We start from the raw sequence: 24,038 nt of genomic DNA, 5'->3' as shown, positions 1-24,038 counted from the left end.
CTAGTGCATTTCTCTTCCGGAAAGATAATTTTGTGGTATGATTATCAAGAAACTTTTCTAAGCTTAACCACCAGCCTCAGGTAGTTTTCTGACCAAGGCTCTTTCTACTTGGTGAACCTAGTGGCTTCTGTACTGGGAGGGTTGCAGCCAGAAGTCAATAACAGGTGCATGCCTCATTGACGGGAACAGAGGGTGAAATTGGTGGGGTGTTAAGCTTGAACCTGAGGAAAAAGAGAAGCCTGTTCCCTCTCCCTCTCTTCTAACAGATAGAAAACGAAGGGCTGTGGCTTGAGAAGATTAAATCGGTCTGCTTCAGAGGAGATTAGTGCCTAGCTGTGTCATGAGACTGAAGCCAGAGGAATGCCACGGGGGTCTGAAAGAGAGAGGAAATCTTTAAGGCTGAGCTACCTGGTAGCTAATCCGTCCTTGTCAAAGATGTGAGATAGGTCAGTTCAATGTTGACAGCTCAGAAAACCAAAGTATCAGTTGAATGCTGATTTGGTTTCATTTCTGATGGGTATATTGATAGGAAAAGTTTGAATATGCAGTTTGGAAACAAAATCAAGGGTAAAGACATCTGTACAGTAGCGGGTTCAAGTAAATATCCCCAAGCTACCTCTAATAATCTAACCGCATTGTCTATTGAATGATCCGCTAAAATGACCTAAAGGAAGCTCCTGAAAAGGTGAGCCTGTAATTGCATCAAAGGAAAGGCTGAGTTGGTAAGCATTTTCTCTTGGACCCTTCTGAGCTTTATTGTTATCCATTACAGTAATTACCTGGGTCCCTTCTCGGTCTTTCCTAGGGCACAAAAGAGGAAAATTTTCATTCTGGGTTAGCTCAGTGCATCCAAAACAACTCTTTTTGCTAGTGGTTTACAGAATGCCTACTTTTTGTATATAGGATTACAAAGGGTGAGTTTCCCTTTACCAAAACAAAACCCATTCTTTCCTTTCCTTCAGGCAGAAGAGTCCAGAATACCTACTTGACTCATTCTTAAACTTTGTGTTGGATAAGTTCGTATTTGAGAGCCAGCTGCACTGCACAATTGCTTAATTACAGCATAAACTTTACATAGCAAAAGGAAAATGGCGCCAGTAGGATAACATCCTAGCACAGTGCATTCTTAAGTTGTCAAGAAGTTAAGTACTGCCTGCTAATTCTCCCAAGTAGTTTTAATATTAAAAACCTATTTCCATCCCATTTATAGTACATAGTAGGTTTTCCTTCTTACACAAAGGTTTTTCCTTGAAATACCCAACAGCTGCCTTTCTGTATAACAATTGATTAATTCAGAGTTGCCTTCATGTATATTGCATAGCAGAAGTGGATATAATATTGCAGACCCACAGGAGTAATAAGAATGTAGATTTGGACACATATGGTATCATTAGCAGCTTAGCAACAATCTCTCCCCCATGCCCCAGTAAACACTTTCCCATTATGGGACCCAATAAGAAAGCCTGTGAGTAACAAGCTTTAATGAGACAGAGTGGAGTGCCTCATGACTAAAGTTTCCAGTGTGCTTAATTAAAAAAGAAAATAAAGCAGAGATATCTTAATACTCATGTGTTTTAGTGAAAGCAGTTTTTTAATTCTATAAGGCTAAAACTGTCATTTTTGCATCATGTCCTGAGTGGAATGGAGCATAAAGAAGATAAAGAATTAACCATATCCAACAAATTACCATAAAATCTCTCCCCTTTGTTATCCATCCATTATAGACTTCTCTACTTGTAGCCTCGTTAATAAAAAGGTAAAGACATCCGATCATTTATCTAGCATAATCCTCCTTCCAAGTAAAGTTTGGCTTTCATCCATTGGTCTGTGATGGATGTGTATTTTGTAAGTCATTAAAAGTCTATGACCCTTCTAAGTAACTGGTTTTAAAACACTTAATGTGCCTTTTTCCATCTAGAACAGTTTTCTTCTGTCATCACCTTCTCTTTAGTTCCTTATAGACCTGCATGCTACACATACATAGTCATGACAGAGGAACCTAGGGAAGAATTTCTCTCCCAACTAATTGAAATCAAGGCAACTATTGTCCCGTCCGTCTATTCCATCCACCTTTTCCTGTCCCATGCCCCACCCACATATTTCAATGTGTACTTTTATACTATGCTTACATTGTTTTGGTGGAATTGGACAGAAAGTGCTACACATGCTTCAGAAACATCTCTGGAAGATCGTTTATCTCAGGCACATCTTGTTAACTTGGTTCATTTTATGAGCACAATTGAAATAAAACACCTCCACTGTAAATAGGAAGGACTATAAAATTAAATTTGGGCAGCTGGAGAGCAGGATACATTACCTCCAGATCATATTACTTAGATTGGAAAAAACAAAAACCCAAGAAAAGTAAACAGATAAGAACAGATCCCCATGGCAGCATGAACTCGAGACATCCCATTAGAAAACTTACAAACGTTTCTTAAGGAAGTGAAATTTCGGCCACAGAACCAGATAGTTGGTGGGAATGCACATCCATAACAAAGTAAATAGAAATATTTGTAGAAGCCATACCCAAGAAGCTCAGGGACGTCATCAGCACTGACCTGGGACTGATTGTCGAAGGTACAGAAGTTGAGCTCATGGAGGCCAACCCAGGATGGTGAATCTGGCATTCAGAGCAGAGGCTGAATAGCCTTTGAAGGTTCTCTGTGATTCTGAGTTGAAACTGGTTATTCTCCTTTTCAAAGATTAGAAATGGATCTGAAGCTTGGATTGAAAGAAATGGATGAGCCAAGTCTAGTACATCTGGACATTTATCCTGTAGGTGAAGAATAGGTTGAAAAGTCAGGGCTCTGGGGTCAGACTGCTTGAGTTTGAATTCTAATTACAGTCCTATGAGCAAGTAATTTCTCCAAGCCTAAATTTACTCCTCTGTAAAACAAAAGCTTGAATAGTATTAGGGCACCTGGGTGCCTCCGTCGTTACGTGTCCACTTTCAGCCCAGGTCATGCTCTTGGGGTTGGGAGATCGAAACTCACATTGGGCTCCACGCTAAGTGAGGAGAGTGCTTGTCCCTCCCCCCCTGCTCTCTCTCTCACTCTCAAATAAAATCTTTAACAAATATATATTTTAGGGGCACCTGGGTGGCTCAGTGGGTTAAAGCCTCTGCCTCCGACTCAGGTCATGATCCCAGAGTCCTGGGATTGAGCCCCGCATCGGGCTCTCCGGTCAGTGGGGAGCCTGCTTCCCTTCCTCTCTCTCTGCCTGCCTCTCTGCTTATTTGTAATCTCTGTCTGTCAAATAAATAAATAAAATCTTAAATATATATATATATATATTTTTTTTTTTTTTTTGAAGTTCTAATAGTGCCTGTTGAAAAGGGTTCTTTATGAGGAGGAGATTAGCTAATCCATGTAAGGCATCCACAGAAAGTGTTCCATTTGTGAAATTAATTATCATGTGTGTGTCTTCTAGGGAAGGAATTCCTGTGGCAGAAAAACTATGTTTTCCTTATTCTGCTAAATATTGACACTATGACACTTTAGATATTTTCTTAAAACATTTCCTAATATATCTAATAAATATAGTATATGTAATGAAATAAAACGTACTTGTCATTAAAATCTATGAAATACAAATTGTGTTCTTTATACCATCCGGTTCTGATTGATAGTTGTGGGAAAATAGAGTTTAAGAATCATGATGTTTCTTTCTTTTTTTTTTTTAAGACATTTATTTGAGAGTGAGGGACACAGAGCTTGTGAGCAGGGGAGAGGCAGAGGGAGGAGAGGGAGAAAAAAAATCTCAAGCAGACTCCCACTGAGCATGGAGCTTGTCCCAGGGTTCCATCCCAGGACCCTGAGATTATGACCTGAGCCAAAATCAAGAGGCGGACTCTCATCTCACTGAGCCACCCAGGGGCCTGGGAATCATGATGATTCTTAAACGCTGTATCAAACCAGAGGTTGAGTGTCCTTTCTCAGAACTTTCTGAGCAGCTGAACAGAGAGCTCTTCGTCTTCCAGCCTCCCTTTGCAGGTGGAACTTGGTCCTGAGGAGGAGACAGGTGATTTTTGAGGTCCCAACCCATTCTAAAATTCTTTGATTCTCACCAGTAATTCAAAATCACGTAAGGGGAAGGCCACAGAGAGGGGCCTGGATGATCCCACATGAGAGAATCAGTCCTCACAATATCGACTGGAAATTAGATAGGTTTCCTTCACGTTATAAAATACACCTGTTCTGACCACCTCCTCAGAAAATCAATTTTTATAAAGTCCTAATTTTTCCAACACAAATTCAAAAATTCTTTTTCCCTAGAAAAGAATTCGAGCATACACACTATGAGACTGTATATACAGATTCCAGAATTACCGAACTGTTGCCAACCATTCTGGATTAATATTTGTTACACATCTGGTACTTCCCCTATTCTGCATTCCCACATCTGAAAATTAGCAATTTTGCCATATTTTTCCATATTTTTAAAAAATACTTCCTACGTTTGGTTTATCAGTAACTATGGATGTCCAAGGTCCTTCTTTGGAAGTTTCCAAAAATTTGGCTTTCTGGCATGTAAAATAAACTCTTTCCATTTCATTAGTAGTGTGAATCCAGATTCTACCTCTGCAGTATATCTAATCGGGATTCATCAGTACACAACTCTGGGTAAGAAATATTAGTCTAGACTAGAGGAAGATTTAATGCCTGAGATCATGGAGTGGTCCAGCTATAAAAGAAATGGCAAGAACCCAATCAAGGAAGTGATTTAAAACAGAGGAGAGAATTCAGTGGCCTCGGGGGTGTACTACCAACATGAATTAATAGAGAGGAAACTTCTTTGTGTTGACTCTACCTTTTCTCCTTAAATTACATATGTATGCGTCTCTTCAAGGTCATGGAGAAAGGTAATACCTAAAATGAAGATGTTAACATCAGCAGCAGACATCCTCATCACCCTGGCCTTCCCCTTTCTCCAGAGAAGTGTCCGTATTACAGTAAGAAAAGACCTGGCTTTGCATACATGTGTTTGCCAGAGGACAGTGTGAGTGTTCAGTGGAGTGGAAAATTGCCAAGATCACGGATAAAGAGATCACGGGATAGTAAAAAGGGCTCAGAATCAGGAATCAGGAGTCCTGGGTCTTTGTTCAGTTGTTTTGTTAACTAACATGTGACCTTGAGCAAATCTTTCCGGATTCTGTGCTTTGCATCCATATCTATTAAAAAGAACAGGTTGGGGGCACCTGGGTGGCTCAGTGGGTTAAACCTCAGGTCATGATCTCAGGGTCCTGGGATCGAGTCCCCCATCGGGCTCTCTGCTCAGCAGGGAGCCTGCTTCCTCCCTCTCTCTCTCTCTGCCTGCCTCTCTGCCTACTTGTGATCTCTCTCTGTCAAATAAATAAATAAAATCTTTAAAAAAAAATAAAAAATAAATAAAAAGAGCAGGTTGGGCAAGATGATTTCTAGATTTCATCCCATGATAAAAACATGAAATTATTATAATTTTATATCTTGAATGTAGCTTGCATATACATATATGTATGTATGTATATTTCATAAGTAATTTTCAATAGCTTATGGTTAATACATGTGCATATATAAAATATAAAAACAATACCATGGGCATGTCAGTGCTTTCAGATACTTGTTTTTTAGCCAGTTTTGAGGAGAAATTTTAATTTGTTTGTATGTAAAAATTAGCCATTTGGAGGACTATCCAGCAGCATGAGGGGGGACAACTTCTACATATGAAACAAAGGTAAAACCATGTCAGCCTCACCTAGCAAATGAATTAGCAAATCAAGCCTCTGGCATTCCATTTCAATTCCTTCACTGAAAGGCTATAGTCTCCTAGGAATTTGTACAGACCTTAGGGAATTTATGGACCCTGATTTTGTATTTCACAAAAACTTGTTGAAGTATTCAACAAATACTTTTCAAGAGCCTACTACATTCCATTTACTATTCCAGGGATTGGGAATAGGTGGAAAACACAGAGATAGACTACGTGCAAGTCACTCAGTCTATAATGGTAGGAACACGTATGGCTAGCATAGGGACTGATGAAGCTTAAAAAAATGTACAAGTTGGGACACCTGGGTGGCTCAGTTGGTCAAGTGTCCACCTTGGGCTCAGCTCATGATCCCAGGGCCCTGGGATGGAGCCCTGCGTCAGGCTCCCTACTCAGCAGGGAGTCTGCTTCTCTGGCTCCCCCTGCTTGTGCTTGCTCTCTCTGTCAAAATAAATAAAATCTTTTTTAAAAAATGTACAAGTCAAGGTTTTCTCACAATTTCTCTTTAAGCAAAATATTTTTAAGGTGGGACTGATAGCCGATGTCTATCAATTGCTAAGTATTTTCTTAGCAACTGGTAAATAGTCATTAAACAACCACCCTCCTGAATCATATCCCCGTCCATTCCCTACCCACACTTCCCTATGATCCAACAAAAGGGACAGCTCTGGACACAGCAGGAAGCCACACGACCCTATGTCAAGACCAGCACTTAATTGTAGAAGGATTTTAATTTTCTTATTATGTTCAGTTAGCCAGTGTTTGTACATCGTTAGTTGTTGATGTGATGTTCAGCAATTCATTAGTTGCATATAACACTCAGCGTTCATCACAACAGGTGCACTCCTTAATACCAATCACCTGGTTACGCTATTCCCCCCAACCCCCTCCACTTTGTAAAAGGCAAAAGATTTATACGATCTGAAGAGAAACCAGAGCATGCCCGCTCCATTCTGGAACCTTCAGTTTGTTTCCTGGACTCCAGAGTCTCTCATGGTTCATCTCCTTCTCTGATTTCTTCCTGTTCAGCTTTCCCTCCCTTCTCCTGTGGTCCTCTGAGCTATTCCTTATGTTCCCCATATGAGTGAAACCATATGATAATTTTCTTTCTCTGCTGGACTTACTTCACTCAGCATAATCCCCTCCAGTTCCGTCCATGTCGATGCAAATGGTGGGTATTCATCCTGATGGCTGAGGAATATTCCACTGTATATATGGGCCACATCTTCATCCATTCATCTGCTGAAGGGCATCTTGGCTCTTTCCACAGTTTAGCTATTGTAGACATGGCTGCTATGAACACTGGGGTGCCTGTGCCCCTTCTTTTCACTACATCTGTGTCTTTAGGGTAAATACCCAGTAGTGCAATTGCTGGGTTATAGGGTAGCTCTATTTTTAATGTCTTAGGGGGTTTTTAGATTTTTAAAGAATTTAGATATCACTCCTGCCTTGAGGTAAAGAAAGTAATCATCAGGACCTTAACCAATAAGTTAATTCCTTAAATTTATATTATCTGAACTGTGTTTGGTTTTTGAATGTGTGTGTATTCCTATTGTGGTTGGAAGGAGGGAATCAAAGCAAATTAATTTATTGGATAGAAAAAGGATTTTAATAGACATCTTCCCTTGGAGCTGAGATAGAAACATTGCATTTTATTACTTTGAGGCCAATTTCTGATAAAGTCTTTGTGGACCCGTGCTTAGAAGTGTTTGCAGCGACTCAAGAGCATATTTTACTCTGTTTATCACAAAAAAAAAAAAAAAACCTAACACAGAGCACCAGTGGGAATGGATAGAATTTCATAACTAAGATGGTATGGATTCTAGAAATTCAAATGATCTCCCTCAAAAATGAAATATGCAAATGCTCCTTGTGAACATGGTCATTATGGACACTGACTTGTCTGAGTTTAGAAAATACAAAGGGCATTTCTATAAAGAGACCTCAGATTTGAAAGGTGGGGGTAAGACATCGTCTCCTCATTGCACACTAATCATGTGCTTTGACTGAGAGCCAATTCTGGAAGGTCACTGTCAAGAGGAGTGACACCCATAAGCTCTCTGTTGTGTACCTGTCTGACCTCCCCTAATTAACATGATGGGATCTGGAACAATTTGTAGGTAGAAGATGTCCCTAGAGCTGTTTTTATTTACTAATAATGTATCTCAGGCCTTCTGACTTTTTATTCAGGTGGGTGTTTTTGCCATTCAGTCCCAGAATGTCACTAATTACCCAGATACCTCTGGCCAGCAGGGAAACACTGGGAGAAATCTCTAAAACCCTTGTGTTTTCAGCATTTGTCCTCTACGGATGTGCTCAGAGTGCATTTTCAAAGGAGCCGTAGATGTTGGAATAGTCTGTACAGGCTGGGTAGGGGCGGGCATAGGAGGGGTGGGTGAAGAAGCAAGAATTCAGCGAAGCCAGTAATGTGTGTCCCCAGTCTGGTCTCTAAAGTGTAAGTTCTGAGCAGTATCTTTGAAATGAACCAAAACCAACATGCAGCGAGGAAATTAAAAACTCGAAAGAGTGGAAACCAGAGATGGGCTCTGTTTAATGCTCTTTTGGTTTTTCTATGGTTTTGATCTTTGGAAGAGTTGGAGGAACACAGGGCTGGTGGTGGTGTCTCTGTGTTCTACTGCCTACAGGAACTTTCAACTTCGAGAGGAGAACAGAATAAACCCCCTCTTCTCATCTTCAGGGTCTGCCTGACATATTCAATCGCAGTGGTGTTGCCAATGCAAAACCAGCTTTGTGTTTATCTAATTATCTGCCAGAGCTAATATAAGGCAGATCCAGCAGGCCCTGGGATTTCCTGCAGCCTTGGCTAGCATTCAGAGAGCATAACACTTGTCCTTAATTATTTCTAGTTATGGGAGGGAGCAAAAGCATGTACAAATTAAACACATTGGTAATCAATAACATCAACTTCTTTTCGACCAATCAGTAAATAATCAAGCAAATTTCATTTTTCCTCTGTTTTTCTTGCTGTGATTCTCTGGTTGCCGTGCCAATTATTCATGAGCAAATCATTTAAATATGATTTATATGTTAAAGACCCATAATTGACCATGATTCAAAAGTCTAAAGTAAATCAAATGAACAGTTCTGAAGTATACATCTGGAAAAAAAAAAATCCACATTGTATTTTTTTTTAATTTTTTAATTTTTAAGATTTTATTTATTTGTTAGAGAGAGAGAGGGAGAGAGAGCGAGTACAGGCAGACAGAGTGGCAGACAGAGGCAGAGGGAGAGGCAGGCTCCCTGCTGAGCAAGGAGCCTGATGTGGGGCTGGATCCCAGGATGCTGGGATCATGACCTGAGCCAAAGGTAGCTGCTTAACCAACTGAGCCACCCAGGCATCCCAAGTTTTGTTTTTTTTTGTTTTTTTTGTTTTTTAAGTAAGCCCTACACCCAGTGTGGGTCTCGAACTCACAGGCCTGAGATTGAGTCTCATGCTGTACAGACTGAGCTAGCCAGGCACCCCCTCCCACATTGTATTGTAGTGACTATAAGTAAGATAAACTGTCCAGAGAGGTGTGACATTCCTGTAAGCAGAGTAATTACCAAAGAGATCATGAATGCCTCAGAAACTGATCTGTGCCTGAGAAATAGGACATTTTTACATAGGAGAGAAAAGGGTCTCCTAAGGGGAGTCAATAACACTGAGGTGAGCCTGAAGAGCTCAGGGATTGACCAGAGTGGAGCTTGGATTGGTGTTCAAGTGCTACAGAAACGAAGTCACTTTGAATATGGTGGGACCAGTTCATAGAAGACCGGAAAGGTGGGCAGAGCATTTGGCCGAGACTTGCAGGCAATGTGGAATCAGGGTTGACTCCTGGGTGCTGATGCTAGAGAATTATTCCACCGAATACAAAAATAGCTAGAGAATGATTGAGAAAGGAGGCTTGACTGTTCCACTGACTTCAGAAATCAGCTCTTAAATATTTTAAGATGACAAAGAATGGAGAGTCAAAACAGTCAACACGTATCTTTGGCGGGGGTGGGGGGACTGGTGAAAAGGGTTTCAAAGCATAGGATCTATGAAGGAAATAATAAAGATGGTCTTTGGAGATGAAAAAATGGGGCATGGCTGGTTTAGTGAAATTAGAGAATGGTAATAATCATTAAGTATAATGACATATGTGAATTACTGCCGTGGGGAAGAGTCTGGGCTCACTGTTCTGGTGGGTTTTCAGTCCCACTGAGTGGGCTCTGTGCCTGATTCTCAAAAATAGTGACATAGACTCTCAGAGTCTATCAAACATATCTATATAGTCTTTAAAAGACAAGGAGCTGATTTCAAATAATCAACCCCAGGTTTTGAAGAGCGGTCTCTTGGCCACCCTGTGGGCTGCAGTTGAACTCATCTGTCCCCCAGTGCCGTTTCTCCTCAGGCCTGCTCTCTGTACACCCCTGGGATAGGGGCTAGGGTATGCGTAGCTGACCACGCTTGTTCCTAGCAGAGAAAGGATAAGGCTGGCTGTGGGTGGGAAGGTAGGGGTGCAGCTATAAATAGCTCCTAAGAACAATGGATACCATGGGAATGCTTGAGGAGCATCTCCTGTGACAGAGGAAGCAAGAAAGGTAAAGATGGCAAAGAAATGAATCATGGCCAAAAATAATCCTCTCTTTCCCTTTATTCTTAATCATTTCTTATATATAAATATGTATACCTCTACACACATGCAACACAGACAAAAGCAGATTGTAAAACAATATATAAAAGACAATTCCATGTCTTTGTAGGTAAAAATGATCAATTACTATCAATCTTCTATAGTTTCAGGCAAATATACATGTATAAACATATATGTGTGCACATAGTTTTATATATACATATATGAGGGGGGGAAGCCTAGGCTGTGTATATATAACTTAACATTAATGATGGTTATCTCTTGGTGTGGAATTACAGGGGTTTTTTGTCTTTGTACTTACATATGTATTTTATTTTGCATACACTCACTGTGTACCAACTATGTAAATAATAACAAAGATTCTTAAAGAAAACTTGACTGTGAAAAACACACAGTTGAATTACTGAGTTACTGAACTCTACATCTGAAACTAATGATCTCTATATGTTGGCTAATTGAATCTAAATTTTTAAAAAAACATACTTTTGCATCTTTATCTTGTAAATACACACAATCATTATAAGACTGAGTTGTAATGACATCAGTTTCCATTTACCCAGAAGGTGCCTCTCAGTGTCTAAGTTAGACCCCAGGAAAACTTGTGATTTTCTCAAACTACAGCTCAGCTGCCACTAGCTCAGAATTATATTTTTCTGCCTGCGGGATACAGGAGGGCTCCTCCTGGGTCCATCCGTATACTGCGGCCACCCCAAAGGTTCTCAGAGAGGCAAGACTAGCTGAAGTTGAGTACACAGGGCCCCAGATTTGTTGGTGGGAAGTATTAGTACACTCGGTAATCACAAAAACACAAACCCTAATTAGTCAGGAGGCCTTGGACTGGGGCCCAGGCATGGGTATTTGCTTAAAAGCTCCCCAGGTGATTCTAATGTGCAGCCAACATTAAGAACCATGGCCCTAATGGATTAATTTACTAGGGGGTTATTTGAACATGGAGAGAGGTAAAATGAAAGCAGAAAGGATTTGGTTGACCAAGGCCAAGTGGATGCATGGCCCAGGGCCTATGAGAATGATTTTGCAAACAGAATAAAAGAACATGGAGTGTGGGGTGGGCAGTTCTTCCAAAAGAGAGGGAGGTCAGTGGGTAGACCTCTCTCTCAAGTTCATGGTAGAGCAATCTCTGATATTTCAAACCGGGAGAATGTTTAATGATAGCAGCTTGCTGTCAGGATACTGGTTATCTCACAAAATCCAGCAAGGCCCAGTTTTGATGCTGATGCCAGGGGACGGAAGCTGTTTTGGGCACCAGAGGCTTCTAGCCTTTTCTGTTAGAGGATACACACTGACACGCTAACAAACCCTGCAGTAGAGCAGTGGTCCTTTGAATATTTTTTTACTCTGTTTTAGGAAATCATTCCGTAGGAATTTCTGTGGAATGCCTTTGCTTTTCGTGCACAGGTTTATAGTGGGTAAAAGCTAGGGAGCCCACAGAGGTCTCCTGGTCCTTGTCCTTTATTCATATCAGGAAACTGAAGTTTTGACTTGTGCTCAGTTTCCTAAAGCAGAAGCTAGGACTAGACATGGTTTCTTAACTAACTCCCTTCGAGAATCCCGAAATCCATTACAGCTTCTGATTTGGACTTGTGACGTGTCTCAAGCAGGGTGGCACAAGGGGTCCTGTTTTTATTCCGAGTGACTGACGAGGATGTTCTTGTTCAGAACATGCTGAAGTTATGTATCTGCTACCATTGATGGATACTAAACACGTGCCAGTCCTGAGCTATTGGCTTTATATTTATCATGTTTCATCTCTGCACCGATACTCAAGGACATTATTATTTCCATGTTACTGTGCAGAACACTGAGGTCACACAGATAGAATGAAGGCCATCCACGACAGAAAGCCTGTTCTAATCGTGAGAGTGTGCGCAGTTTCCACAATGCCACTGCCAGCCACGATGTCCCCAGAGCTGAGTCAGGAAGGGAAGTGTCCCACTCTTCTACCCTGTGTGCCCTTGTGACCCGACCTTGTCTCATGACCAGTTAAGCCCTGGCTTTTCCGCCCCACTCTTTTTCTTCCTGTGGAGCTGCACTGGGTAGAGCCCGACCACCTCAGTGTTTTAACAACCTGACTGTATTTGATTTATTTTGTAAGGAGTGGTTCTATATCTCACCTGTTTTTAATGGAGTTTCGTTTTGCTACCCAGCATAATCTTCGTTCCTGTGGTTTAGGTGGAAGAAAATGCTGTTAAGCTCAGCGAGAGTCCTAAACAGATGTTCTGCATGTCTCTGTGTGTAACATTAGCAATGCATCACTTCCAGACGTCTTGGCCTGGCCTGCCAGCATCCTGCGCCCGTGCCAGACACATTCTGATAGCAGGCAACAAGCAAAAACTGAAGCCAGGTTAAACCCAGCAAAGTCGGTGGATTCTCAGTCTTGAGCACATTATCATCTGGGCTGGGGGAAGGGCTACCCGCTCTCAGGCCAACTAGCTGCCCTCGATTCATGCAGGAAGGGGGATCCAAGTGTTGTCTGTTTTAGGAAATCTGACAGTGTAAAGATCTGAACATGATCCTATCCGCCTGAGCAAATTATTTTTTATGAAGATTTTTCATTTTAAAGAGAGATTTGTCAAGAGTTATCCCTTGCCAATTAATCTTCTCCTTGTAATGAGAAAAAAACAATGGTGGTGCCGTTGCGAGAGTGTGAATTAACAACTTTTTAAAAGCTCCTTCCATAACAGATCCGATGGCAGAACACACAAGAGCTGTCTTCCGTAAAGCACACAGCAAGGGCTTTCTGTCAGAAACAGTATCAAGAGCAGGAATGGGTTAGGGTAATACCTGTCCGGTGACGGATTCAAACCATAGCTGTGTCTCTCTGCCTGGGAGGGTTATGTGGCATTCAGATTATATTTCTGAAGTTCTCCAATATGTACTGGGCGAGATTTGATGCCGTTAAAAAGGTAATACAAAATGACAGTGTCTCACCCCGTGTGGCTCGCCTTCAGGCAAGTGGAGGAAAGGGACCCTGTAAGGTGACCTCTCAAGGTCCTCCTGCCGTAGCGTGACTCTGAATGATAAGCAGCAGCCTCAGAGCTTACATTCTGACCGTGATCCGTCTAAGTCCTCGGGAGGGGACTGATAGGAGGGAGGGCATGCCGTGCGATCTTCTAGAATCTTGACGTGGTCACTAAAGCCGCATCTTCTCAGGTTTCTGTGCCGTGGTGGAGTTGTGTTAGCCTGGGACAGCCGGGGAACGGGGACTGAGAAGTAGACGGTCTATGATCTAAGACAAAGTTAGCCAGGGGCCCCAAGTCTCAAAGTGATGTACAGTGTTCAGTAGTGATGGCAGACAGGGCAGGACAGAGTGGCTGGAGGGCAGTGGAGAGAAATGACAAAAAGGTCTCACCTGAGCCTGACCCCTGAATGGGATTTCTCTGTCCCCTTCACCTTCCTGCTGCACTGCTCAGTATCTTGATTAGGGAGAGATGATACACATTGTAACAGATCAGAATGATATGAAACAAAGGAACTGCTCTTTTCAGAGAGATGGTACACATTGTAACAGATCAGAGGGATATGAAACAAGCAAACCTCCAACTAGCTCACAATACTGCACCCACCCTGACAGGAACGGGCACATTCCATAGCCTGGAGCTTTTTCATCCAGACTATGATAGCTGCTAAACCAATGTAGGATCCCTTTAAATATGTACTCAAGAGCTCCTTTTTTCCCCCATCACACAGAGTGAAATAACATCCCTTACCTGATCCGTTTACCTGATCCGTCTCCTGACTGTATAGAAAGTAGGGACTCGCTGGGAGCTCACTGCTCTCATCATGCTGATAAGAATCTAGCAATGCAACAGAGAGGAACTCCAGTAAGCCTGAGGGAAAAGAAAATATAAAATAAAATAATAAATAAATAAAAGGAATGAAGCAATCACCCCCAGGAAAATATTGCACAAGAGAAAAACATGAAATTAGAATGAAAGGGGAAAATATGAACAACGTAATCCATACCATCGGCAAAAATAGAGAAAATGTTTCATTTATAGAGGTGGACATACAGTGATATAGGAAATCTGTCTGCTCCATGTAAATTTATTAAATGAAACTTTCTTTTTCTCTTTCTTTCTTTTAGATAAAAAACCTCTTCATGAAATAAAACCCCAAAGTAAGTTATTTTTCCTCTTGTGAATATAATTCATTCTCATATTTGCTGCCTTACTGTTGTATTTGTTTAGGGGCCAAACAGAATTGAAGCTTGTGCGAAAGACCCAGGGTTTTCAGGGCTTCTCCTCATTGGGTTTGGACTCGTGCATATCAGAGGTTGAAATTGAAAGGAAATATGCACACCCTTCCCCTCCCTCCAGTAAAAGTAAATCTCTCCTCTTGATGCTGCCTGCCTGTAAGTTCATTTCTCTGCAAATGTCATCTAGGATTCTTATTGCTGAGGAGATTTATAGCATTAAAATTAATAAATATTTGTCAGTACAAGCTTCCAGGAGAGCAGCCTTGGGCAAAAGCCCAACAACAAGCCTTTCCACCTAGAAGGAGGGGGCACCTGAGAAGCAAACTGTGAACTCCATGGCAACTAGGTAGATGAGAATCCAGTATTCCACAGTGGAATCATCAGGACCTGCAAAGTTTGGTGTCAGTGCTGTCTCGAGCTCTCCATCCACAGGCTTGCCTCCTGGGGAGGCCTTTGCCTTATGTGGGCCGTACACAGCCAGCAGATTTGGGAAAAGCTGTGCAGCGTGAATGGTTGACTGCTCAGCCTTTGACCCTGTGGTTTTCAGCCTTGGCTGAACTTTATAACCACCTGGAGGCCTTTTAAAAACCCCAGTTCTCAGGCTGTACTTGGGACCAATGCGATCAGAATTGGGGTGGGTTAGAATCCCTGTTTTTTGTGTTTAGGATATAAAAACGTTAATGCATATTTCAATACATATTTTTTCCCTTGAAGTATAGTTGATAGACAGTACTATATACACAGTGATTTGACTTTTATGTACATTAGGAAATGACTGCTGTGATAAGTCAGTTACCATCTATCACCATACGTAGTTATTACGATATTATTGACTGTGATCCCTTATGCTGTACTTTAAATCCTGTGACCTATTTGTTTTATAACTGAAAGTTTGTACCTCTTAATCCACCTCAACTATTTCCCCCACCCCCACACCCCTCGGGCAACCACCCCCTTGTTCTCTGTATTTATGAGTCTGTTTCCATTTTGTTTCCTCGTTTGTTTTGTTTTATAGTTTCCACCTCGAAGTGTAGGAATGCTTATTTATTGAAAGAGCCTCAGATTCCAACCTGCAGCTTGGGCTGAGCGTAACTGTCTTAGAACAATATTTCTCAAGAAGTGGATCAGCAACCATGTGCACCAGAATCTTGGGGTGTGGTGGGAGCTTGTTAAATATACTCCACCTCAGAACAGAACAAATGAATCAGAATCCCTGAAACAAGGTGGGGGTATGGGGGAAAGGTCCTCCTGGGAATCTGTGTGTTCATATGTTCTCCACATGATCCTGAAGCACTCAGAAGTGTGTCAGGCATTCCGGGGAGATCTTGAGATGGAGGAGCCTCAGCAACACAGTTCTCAGTAACAGGAGAGGTAGCGAGCTGCCTGGTTTTGTTTATAAGCCTGTAGAAGGTGTCCCTGGCCAGTATCTCCCATTTTAATATAAAGCGGAGGACTTTTGATCTTTTAAATCCTAGGGTACTAAAATTCAAATAGCTTGGGAGAGCTAATAGCTTTTATGAGCTAACTTCTTTGAAGGAATTAAGACCGGGTGAGGATAGACAGAAATAGGTACCTTGGGACAGGGGTCAGGAGATGTGAGAACAAAATCCAGGAAAGCTGTTGGGTTCAGACTGCGTTAGGTTCCTCCAGGCAGGCTTGAGAGATAACGGGAGTGGGGGCGGGGCATTACTTACAGAGTCTTACAGAGTCGGAGAACTTGACAGAACAACACAAACAAACTTCCTTAACTTTTTTCCCCTGAGGTCCCCTACCCGTCAAATCATGAACGGTACTTAGGGGGTGGTCCCCTGACATCCTGCGTGCTTGATTTTGAACTCAGGAAGGTTGAAGGTGGGGGAACCTTGTTGTGTATGTGTGTGTACGTGTATGAGGGAGGGAAGGAGGGAAGGGAAAAAATCGGGTCAGTGAATATTTGGCTTGAGCCTGTGTCAAGAGCTCAGGGTGACAGGGTGACAGCTGGACTCCCAACTGCCTCCTGGTGACATAGCCTTGCCCACCCCACCCCCGACTGGTGGTCACGCGGCATACCCACAGGATCATGGGTATCCGTGTGGTGGCTGTCGTGAGAGTTACTTAGGAATGTGTTTTTTTAAAAATTAATTTCATGCTTAGTTTGTGAGTCCTGTGCCATTCTAATTTGGTTACATCTGTACTTCCAGCCATAAACCCCACAGTAGCTATTTCTAGTCCTCAGGGACTCCTGAATTAGTTTTTGCTTGGGGTTCTCGCTCATGAACACCATGCTTAATTGCTGGATACTGCAACGGAATCGCTTAAACTGTTTTAATTTGTGATTTCCTAAAAATAAAACCTTAACAGAATCAATGTGATTGCAAAAGGCTCCCAGAGGAATCCAGTTGGGGTTCTGTAAGCTGCACGGTTAGGAGTGCATTATACAAATTCAGGCTGTGGTTGTTCCGTGAAAGAGGGGCTTAGTTTAAAGACTACATGAATCATCACTGATGCAAAATCAAAGTCAATTATGAAGATAATTGAGAAACAACCTGTTCCCATATATAGCTGTGCTCATGATCCTCCGCGAGGCCTGGTGGATAGAAGACATTACTCAGAGCTCGCGAGCGGGGCTGAGTGAGAGCAGGCGGGCCGAGAAGCCAGCTCTGAGTTGCAGGGAGGTGTAAAGAGAAAGTGAGGTCTTAAGATATCTGTTGGCAAATCATAATGACAAACTGGGGAAAATATGTGCACCGCATAGCTCATGAAAGCACTTATTGTAAATGAGATAATTTAATCAATTACGTTTCCTAATGTACTAAACCGAATGTTTCATTTTCTGCTTCTGCACATCTTAAATTATCTTCAGGTGCTTTATGAGATTTAATCATAGTTAATAGAAACTTCATTACCATCAAATGTGCTTTCAATAAATGTTGTGTAACAATGTCAGGAGGTGCAGTAAGATATAGTAGGTTCTGAATGGCAAACACGCACCCCCAGAGTCAGACGGGAAAAAAGGCCGCCTTCAGACAATGGGACTCCTAGGAGGCTTGGGGCCGTGGCTTTTCTGAAAGGCCATGGGCTCCAGAGGTGTGGCTTGTCCAGCATGTTCACCTTAGCAATGAAAAGGATTTCACTTTCCCCTAAAAAGTAACCGAGACCCACACACACACGCATACACACACACTCACGGTCTTCTCTTCATCTCCTTTCCATGTAGCTGTCTTGCATCTAGCAGCAATGGCTGCTCAGCACAAATCCCATTAGCACGTCCAGAGTCCAGAGTCGGCCACCTTCTGGACCTTCATCTCAACTTTTCCCAAAGTGACTTTCTCCTTCTCTACCCCTGTTCTTCAGTCCTGCATCCTGTCCGTAGTTCGGTCATACCACACCATCAGCTCACTTGTCCGTGGGTGGGGACTTGGTCAGTGTCTGGGACCCCTCTTTTCCCTCTGCTGTCTCCTACTCTGCTTATTACTCAAGAAATCATTACAGTCTACCACCCAGATGGATCTCTAGTTCATCAGCATCTCCCCATTTTTAGTCTACCCATATCCATCCCTCTGTTCACTCAACAGCTGTCTGTTGAGCGCTTGCCACATGCTGGGAAGTGGTGGTGGGGAAGCGCTGAGCTGAACAGGCATAGCTTCTGCTTCCACAAAGCGTCCGGTTTTAGTGAGTGGAGATGGATGGATGCAAACAAACCAGAAAAAACCTAGAGTGCTGATGGTAAGTGTCATGAAAGAAAATGAAGCAGGGTAAGGGGCTCAAGCGGGGTCAAAAGGAGCATTGCTTTTTTTGTATAAAGCGTTCAGAGCAGGTCTCTGTTTAAAAATTACATTTAAGAAGAGACCTGAAAAAAAAAAAATTCTGGATGTCTGGGAGAGATGGTTCCAGACAAAGGGAACACCAGAGGCAAAGGCTGCGTGGTGGGGACTTGCTTGGAGTGTCTGAGGAACAGCAAAGAGGCCAGGATACCTCGAGCAGAGTGGCAAAGAAAGGAGTTCTGATAGCTGAGATCAGAGAAATGGGATGAGAAGGGAAATTGCCAGACATATCATAGGCCATTGTAATGACTTTGACCAAAGGGAAGCCCTTGAGCATTCGTCATAGTGACATGACCTACTATTTTCAAGGATAAGCTCTACTTGTTGCATTGACTGTTAACATAGAGTGGATCAAAGCAGAAACAAGACCTATTGCCGTGATCTACTGTAACCATAATCTGTTATAGTAATCTAGGCTGTTCCAATATGGAGGCCCTAACGTTACCAAGGTTTAAGATGACTGTGGCTTGATGTAGATAGACGACATTAGAAATTGTAAAAATGGGTCATACTTGGGTAACTTTGGAAGGCAGAAAGGATTTGCTGATGGACTGGATATCGAGTGTGAGATAAAGAAAGGTGTCAGGCATGATTTCAAAAGTTTGGCTATGGCAGCTAGAAGGATGGAGTGATGATGGAGAAAATGTGGTCTAGCAAATCCAGAGGGACAATCAAGAGTTCAGTGTGTTACTAATGCTAACTTTGAGATACCTCTTCAACATCTAAATGGAGAGGTTGAGCAGGCAATTGAATATATGAGTCTCGAGGTCAGAGGAGAGTCCTGACTGATGACATAAATCTGGGCCTTGTCAGCGTCCAGATGATATTTAAAGCCATTAGGTTGAAAGCGATCCCGGGCTAATGAATGTGTGTGGAGACGGGGAAGAAAGCGGAGGACTGAGCCCTGCGGGGCATCAACATTTAGATGCAGACGAGGTCAGAAGTCACTGCAGAGAAGACAGAAAAGTAATAGCCGCAGAGTAAGAGAAAAACCAAAAGAAAAGAAAATGGCGTCCCGGAAGAAAAGTTTAAAAAGTTCAGGCCGTCTTCATTCCCAGCCAGGATTTCTACAGTGGCCTCCCTCGATTCAGTCTTGCCCATCGTCAATTTATCTGATCTTTCCAAAACATAAATTCTTGTCGTACCATCTCCATGTTTAAAGTTCTTCAATTGCTCACTGTTCATTCTAAGATCAAGTCCAAGCCCAAGGTACGAAACAGGTATGTGATCTGGTCTCAGCTTCCCTTTCTTAATCATCTCTCTCAATCAGCTTAATCATTAGGTAAGCTCCTTCCTACCTGCTCACCACTTCCTATATTCTTCAGCCAGATAAAGCTTCTGGGTTTTCTGGATACCCTCTACCCATTTTCACATGTATGTTCTGCTACTTCTGCCCACAACTTGTTCCCACCACCTGCTCCTTAACTTAAGTTCATTCTTCCTTCATCTCCTTTGCAAGACTTTCACCCATGCAGCCTCCAAGCACTGGTCTGGTTATTTACCCAGTATCAGACAATTTCCCTAATTCTCTACTCTATTTTCATTGACTTGATGCGGGTCTGGATTCCCATTCCCATTCTTGGACCTAATCCCAGCCTGAGTCTTATTTACTCTTGTACCTGTAGCATTCACCGCTGGCCTAGTATGAACTAGATGCTCAGAAATCACTGGAGTTAATGCCTTATATCCTCCTGTTAACTCCTCATGAAGTCTTTTTTATTGTTTAAGGTGAAAATAAAGTCTGCTTCTAAATATTTTTACTCATTTATGTAGTAGCTATTTATTATACAATTGTTGTATATAAATAGTCTTGTCCCAGTGAAGCATGAGGGAAAAATAAGAAATGTTTCATCCCCACAACTTCAGTACAACGTAGAAGATGATAAATGACTTGAGAAAAGGGGAAGGAACAATTTCAGATAATCATTTATTTTGTACCAGATATGAAGTTAAAGTCCAAAAGGTATGCTTTCCAGAACGATTTCCATCAAAGAATGGCCCAAATGTGTCCTTAAAGACTAAAAACAATGTATACTTTTCTCACTAACACCCATCGCATTCTATATCTTTTCTAAAAATGTACTGCCTTCATCCATATTGGAATTATATGGAGCCTGGGATTCCCCATCTTCTGTGATCTTCACAGGGCTGGGGAATGCCTCACAAGATAAGGGGTCCACACTACATTTAGATTTTTTTTTAAAGATTTTATTTATTTATTTATTTGACAGATCACAAGTAGGCAGAGAGGTGGTGGGGGGAGGGGAAGCAGGCTCCCCACTGAGCGGAAAGCCCGATGCAGGGCTCAATCCCAGGATCCTGAGACCATGACCTGAGCCGAAGGCAGAGGCCTAACCCACTGAGCCACCCAGGCGCACGTACATTTAGATATTCCTTTCTGCAAAGACTTGAATAGTGCCTTGAGCCCATAGAACTGTCTGTGACTTTGGGACCTACCTTTACATTCTCAACAGAATTTTAGGCTCTTCTAAGCTAACATTAGGCTACTGGCATCAAAGCTAATCTTCTAATCTTCTAACCATGCTTTAAAACACTTTTTTTCCCCCCATCATTTTTCTTTACCTCCTACGGATTATTTTCAATTACATAAATACAGCACTTTCTGCAAATTGCATGACTTGCTTTGTCCTTCAGGATCATCCCTACTGTGAATCAATCCAATATGTCTTTACAGGCACCATTTGTAATTTTCTTACCACTTCCAATACCCTTATTATCCAGTTTTTATCCTATCATGAATGTATGTCTTTTCTTACTACTCTTCTCAATGACATTGTTGACTCTGCCCTTAATGAATGTGATGGGAGTTTGTTCATTATATACCTCAGAACTAAGCACAGAGGAGTAGTTGAGAGACCAATATGTTCTTCAGCAAGAGGGTAAGTTGGAATATGAATTTTCAGGTCCCATCTTTCCACTTGTCAGTGTTTTCCAAGTTTAAAGAGTTTGTGTCTTCAGTTTTTAGGATAGGACATTAAATAAAGTGAAGTCATTTTTCTCAAGGGCTGGAATTCAACTCCTATTCTTTTTGACTCTATCCCTACTCTAACTTGGTCTTCCTCTCTGATGGGGAAAAGCACAGTTCTTTTGCAGCCAAAGGTAGAGTTACCAAATAAAAGAAAGGACCCCCTAGTTAAATTTAAATTTTGGATAAAGAAATTTCTAGCATAAGCATATTTCAGATATTGCATGGGAGATACACTAACATTATTGTTGATCTGAAATTCAAGTTTAACTGTGTCATATTTTTATTTGCTAAATCTGGCAGCTTTGGTTAAAAGGAGGGGTATAACATGCATGAATGTGCACTATCAAAAAACACTTTATAAAATAGATTACCTTTATTGCCAGTCTTGGAAGAATAGTTAAAATTGAAACAGATATTAGAGGGTCAAGCCTTTCAGTAGGAGCAAAAAATCTGATTCAAAAAAAAAAATAAATAATTCTCCTGGAGTACAAGGTCTACTTGAAAAAATGAGTGATCAGACTTGGCCAGAGAGTAGGGTCCATATGAATGAGAAGTGGGTGAAAGCTTTTGAAAAATGGGATGGTGCAGAGCATAAAGTATCTTGAGCCATGATATAAGTCCTATTGGAGTGGACTCAGTTCATACTGGAGAGTCATTGAAAGGTGTTGGAGTGGCAGTACCAGGACTGTGTTTGGGAAGATGAATCCACATGTAAAATGGCTCTGAGTGACCAAGACTGTGTATACTAGGAAAGATGAGACCATACACCATGGGTGTCAAGTGGGGTATCTCCTACTGAGATTGAGACGTGAGAGGCACTGCAGATGTAACGAGTAAGATGTGTGAGTGGTGTGGGGAAGGGCTCAATGGGGACGAAATGAAAGATGACTCTTCAGCCTCACTCCTGGTGTCACATTACCTGAAAAAGGGAATTCAAGAGAAGAAAATATTTGAAGAGATAAGAATGATGAATCTAGAAGTCAGATGGCAGATCTGAGATGTTAGCACAATAGGCAAGTAGTTTTGTCCAGTGAGAAGGAAGGAGATGTGGCCTGAGGTCTGCAGACAGGAGATGAGGCAGGAGATCACAGAGATCACCAATGGAGAGTGTTAGGTATCAAGGAAAAAGTTAGCACTGAGAGCGATTATCCAATTAGATTGGCCTGGAGAAAGGAAAGGGGCTAAGAGCTGACCTTTCAAGTCTGTTTATAGAACTTTGAGAGTGGAGGGTGGTTACTCAGAAAGAAGAAGGTAGCGGAATCGAGTTTAAGGAACGTTTTTTCTCTCTCTAGAAGGAGGGTTGGCTTGGCTGGTCCACCACTGCAGAGCAGTGGGAAGGAGTAAGATAGAGAACATGACTGTTGAGGCAGTGGTTGTAAATAACCTTCAAGAAGGAACAGTGCTTTGGCAGAAAGACAGACCTTAAAGGGTAAGAGAACAACCAAATTTAGAAATACTGGACTAATTAAATTATCATACAGCCTGGCAATGGGCAAGGCAAATGTAAAAAGAAATGAAGTGTGTCTCCAGGTTCTAACAGAAAGACCTACAAGATACTGTATGTGGAACAGCGACAAAAAAGCCAAGTACGGTAAAGGAAATATAATGTGGAGCCTTTAGGATAAAAAAAGATAAAGGACATTCACACACACGCCCCCCCCCCACCCAAAGTCTCAAAGATGCTATTAAGACTGCTTCTGGAGAAGAGCTAGTTGGAGGATGCATTTTCTCCTTGCATACTGTCCATTTTTGTATTTCCTAAAACATTTTCTCCCCTTATGTATACAGGATAACAGTTAACTGGTTGGAGAAATTATGCATTAAGAAAACACATACTGGGTGGCTCAGTGGGTTAAGCCTCTGCCTTCGGCTCAGGGTCCTGGGATGGAGTCCCGCATCAGGCTCTCCACTCAGCGGGGAGCCTGCTTCCCCCCTCTCTCTCCGCCTGCCTCTCTGCCGACTTGTGATCTCTCTCTCTGTGTCAAATAAATAAATAAAATCTTAAAAAAAATTTTTTTTAAAAAAGCACATACTAAGAAATGCTGGATGTTTAAAAAAAATGCTCAAAGTTCTTTTATACAAAGAGCTAAGAATCCATGGATATAGAGAAGACCACATCTTTGAGATGTTTGTCTGAGAGGAAGTTGGGGGAAGGATTTGGGGAGAGGTGATTTAAAAAGTCTAGACTGCGTGTGGAGGCAGAGGGCAAGGCTCCAGTACAGAGGAAAAGTTTGAAGATGCAAGACCAAAAGGGAATAATGAATGAGTCCGGGTCCCAGTGGAGGCTAGAGAGGGCGGAATCGGAGCCGGCCTGACACAGAAAAGGAGCAGCTCTTCGGGGAACAGAGAAAAGGGAAGGAAATGTGGGTGAAGAAGCTGAGGAATTTTCGAGTTGCAGGGGAGTGAGCTCGCATGGGATGGCCTCCATTTCTTCAGCTGGAAGGAAGGGCAGGCGAACAGGAGGGCGCTTACTGAACCAGAACAGCACAGGGCACACGGCGCATTTCAGAATTGGCACTTCGGTCATTCCTTACAACAGTAAAACACCACCACCACAAGAACAATAATGAGGTTTTTGACGAGAGATCAGAAAAGTGGAGGTGCTGATTGGTGAATGGGTTGTAGGATTCCAAGCAGCGCAGATA

The 24,038-nt window shown here is 42.1% G+C and overlaps 1 protein-coding gene and 1 long non-coding RNA gene across 14 annotated transcripts in view; one reads left to right on the top strand and one right to left on the bottom strand.

Moving 5' to 3' along the window:
- The window catches only part of UNC5D (unc-5 netrin receptor D), a 556,683-nt gene that overhangs the window by 453,959 nt on the left and 78,686 nt on the right, over positions 1 to 24,038 (top strand). For 8 of the 12 annotated variants that reach the window (XM_032329091.1, XM_032329090.1, XM_032329088.1 and 5 more), the window contains one exon: positions 14,491 to 14,523. The exons of the other annotated variants lie outside the window; for them this stretch is intronic. In XM_032329091.1, coding sequence (XP_032184982.1) covers positions 14,491 to 14,523 — 33 coding nt within the window. The remainder of the gene's footprint in view (positions 1 to 14,490; positions 14,524 to 24,038) is intronic. 12 annotated transcript variants of the gene reach the window in all.
- Positions 13,061 to 14,907, bottom strand: LOC116581811. Of its 2 annotated transcripts, XR_004282240.1 has the most exons (5): positions 14,578 to 14,907; positions 14,114 to 14,233; positions 13,756 to 13,819; positions 13,456 to 13,632; positions 13,061 to 13,143 (listed from the first exon to the last, which is right to left on the bottom strand). It is a non-coding gene; the product is annotated as an uncharacterized LOC116581811 (long non-coding RNA). The 2 variants fall into 2 exon arrangements; XR_004282239.1 differs by lacking the exon at positions 13,061 to 13,143 and having other exon boundaries at positions 13,234 to 13,632.

The sequence above is a fragment of the Mustela erminea genome, chromosome 21, assembly GCF_009829155.1.
Source record: "Mustela erminea isolate mMusErm1 chromosome 21, mMusErm1.Pri, whole genome shotgun sequence".
Taxonomy (NCBI): Eukaryota; Metazoa; Chordata; class Mammalia; order Carnivora; family Mustelidae; genus Mustela; species Mustela erminea.
This window is presented reverse-complemented; position numbering and strand designations above follow the sequence as displayed.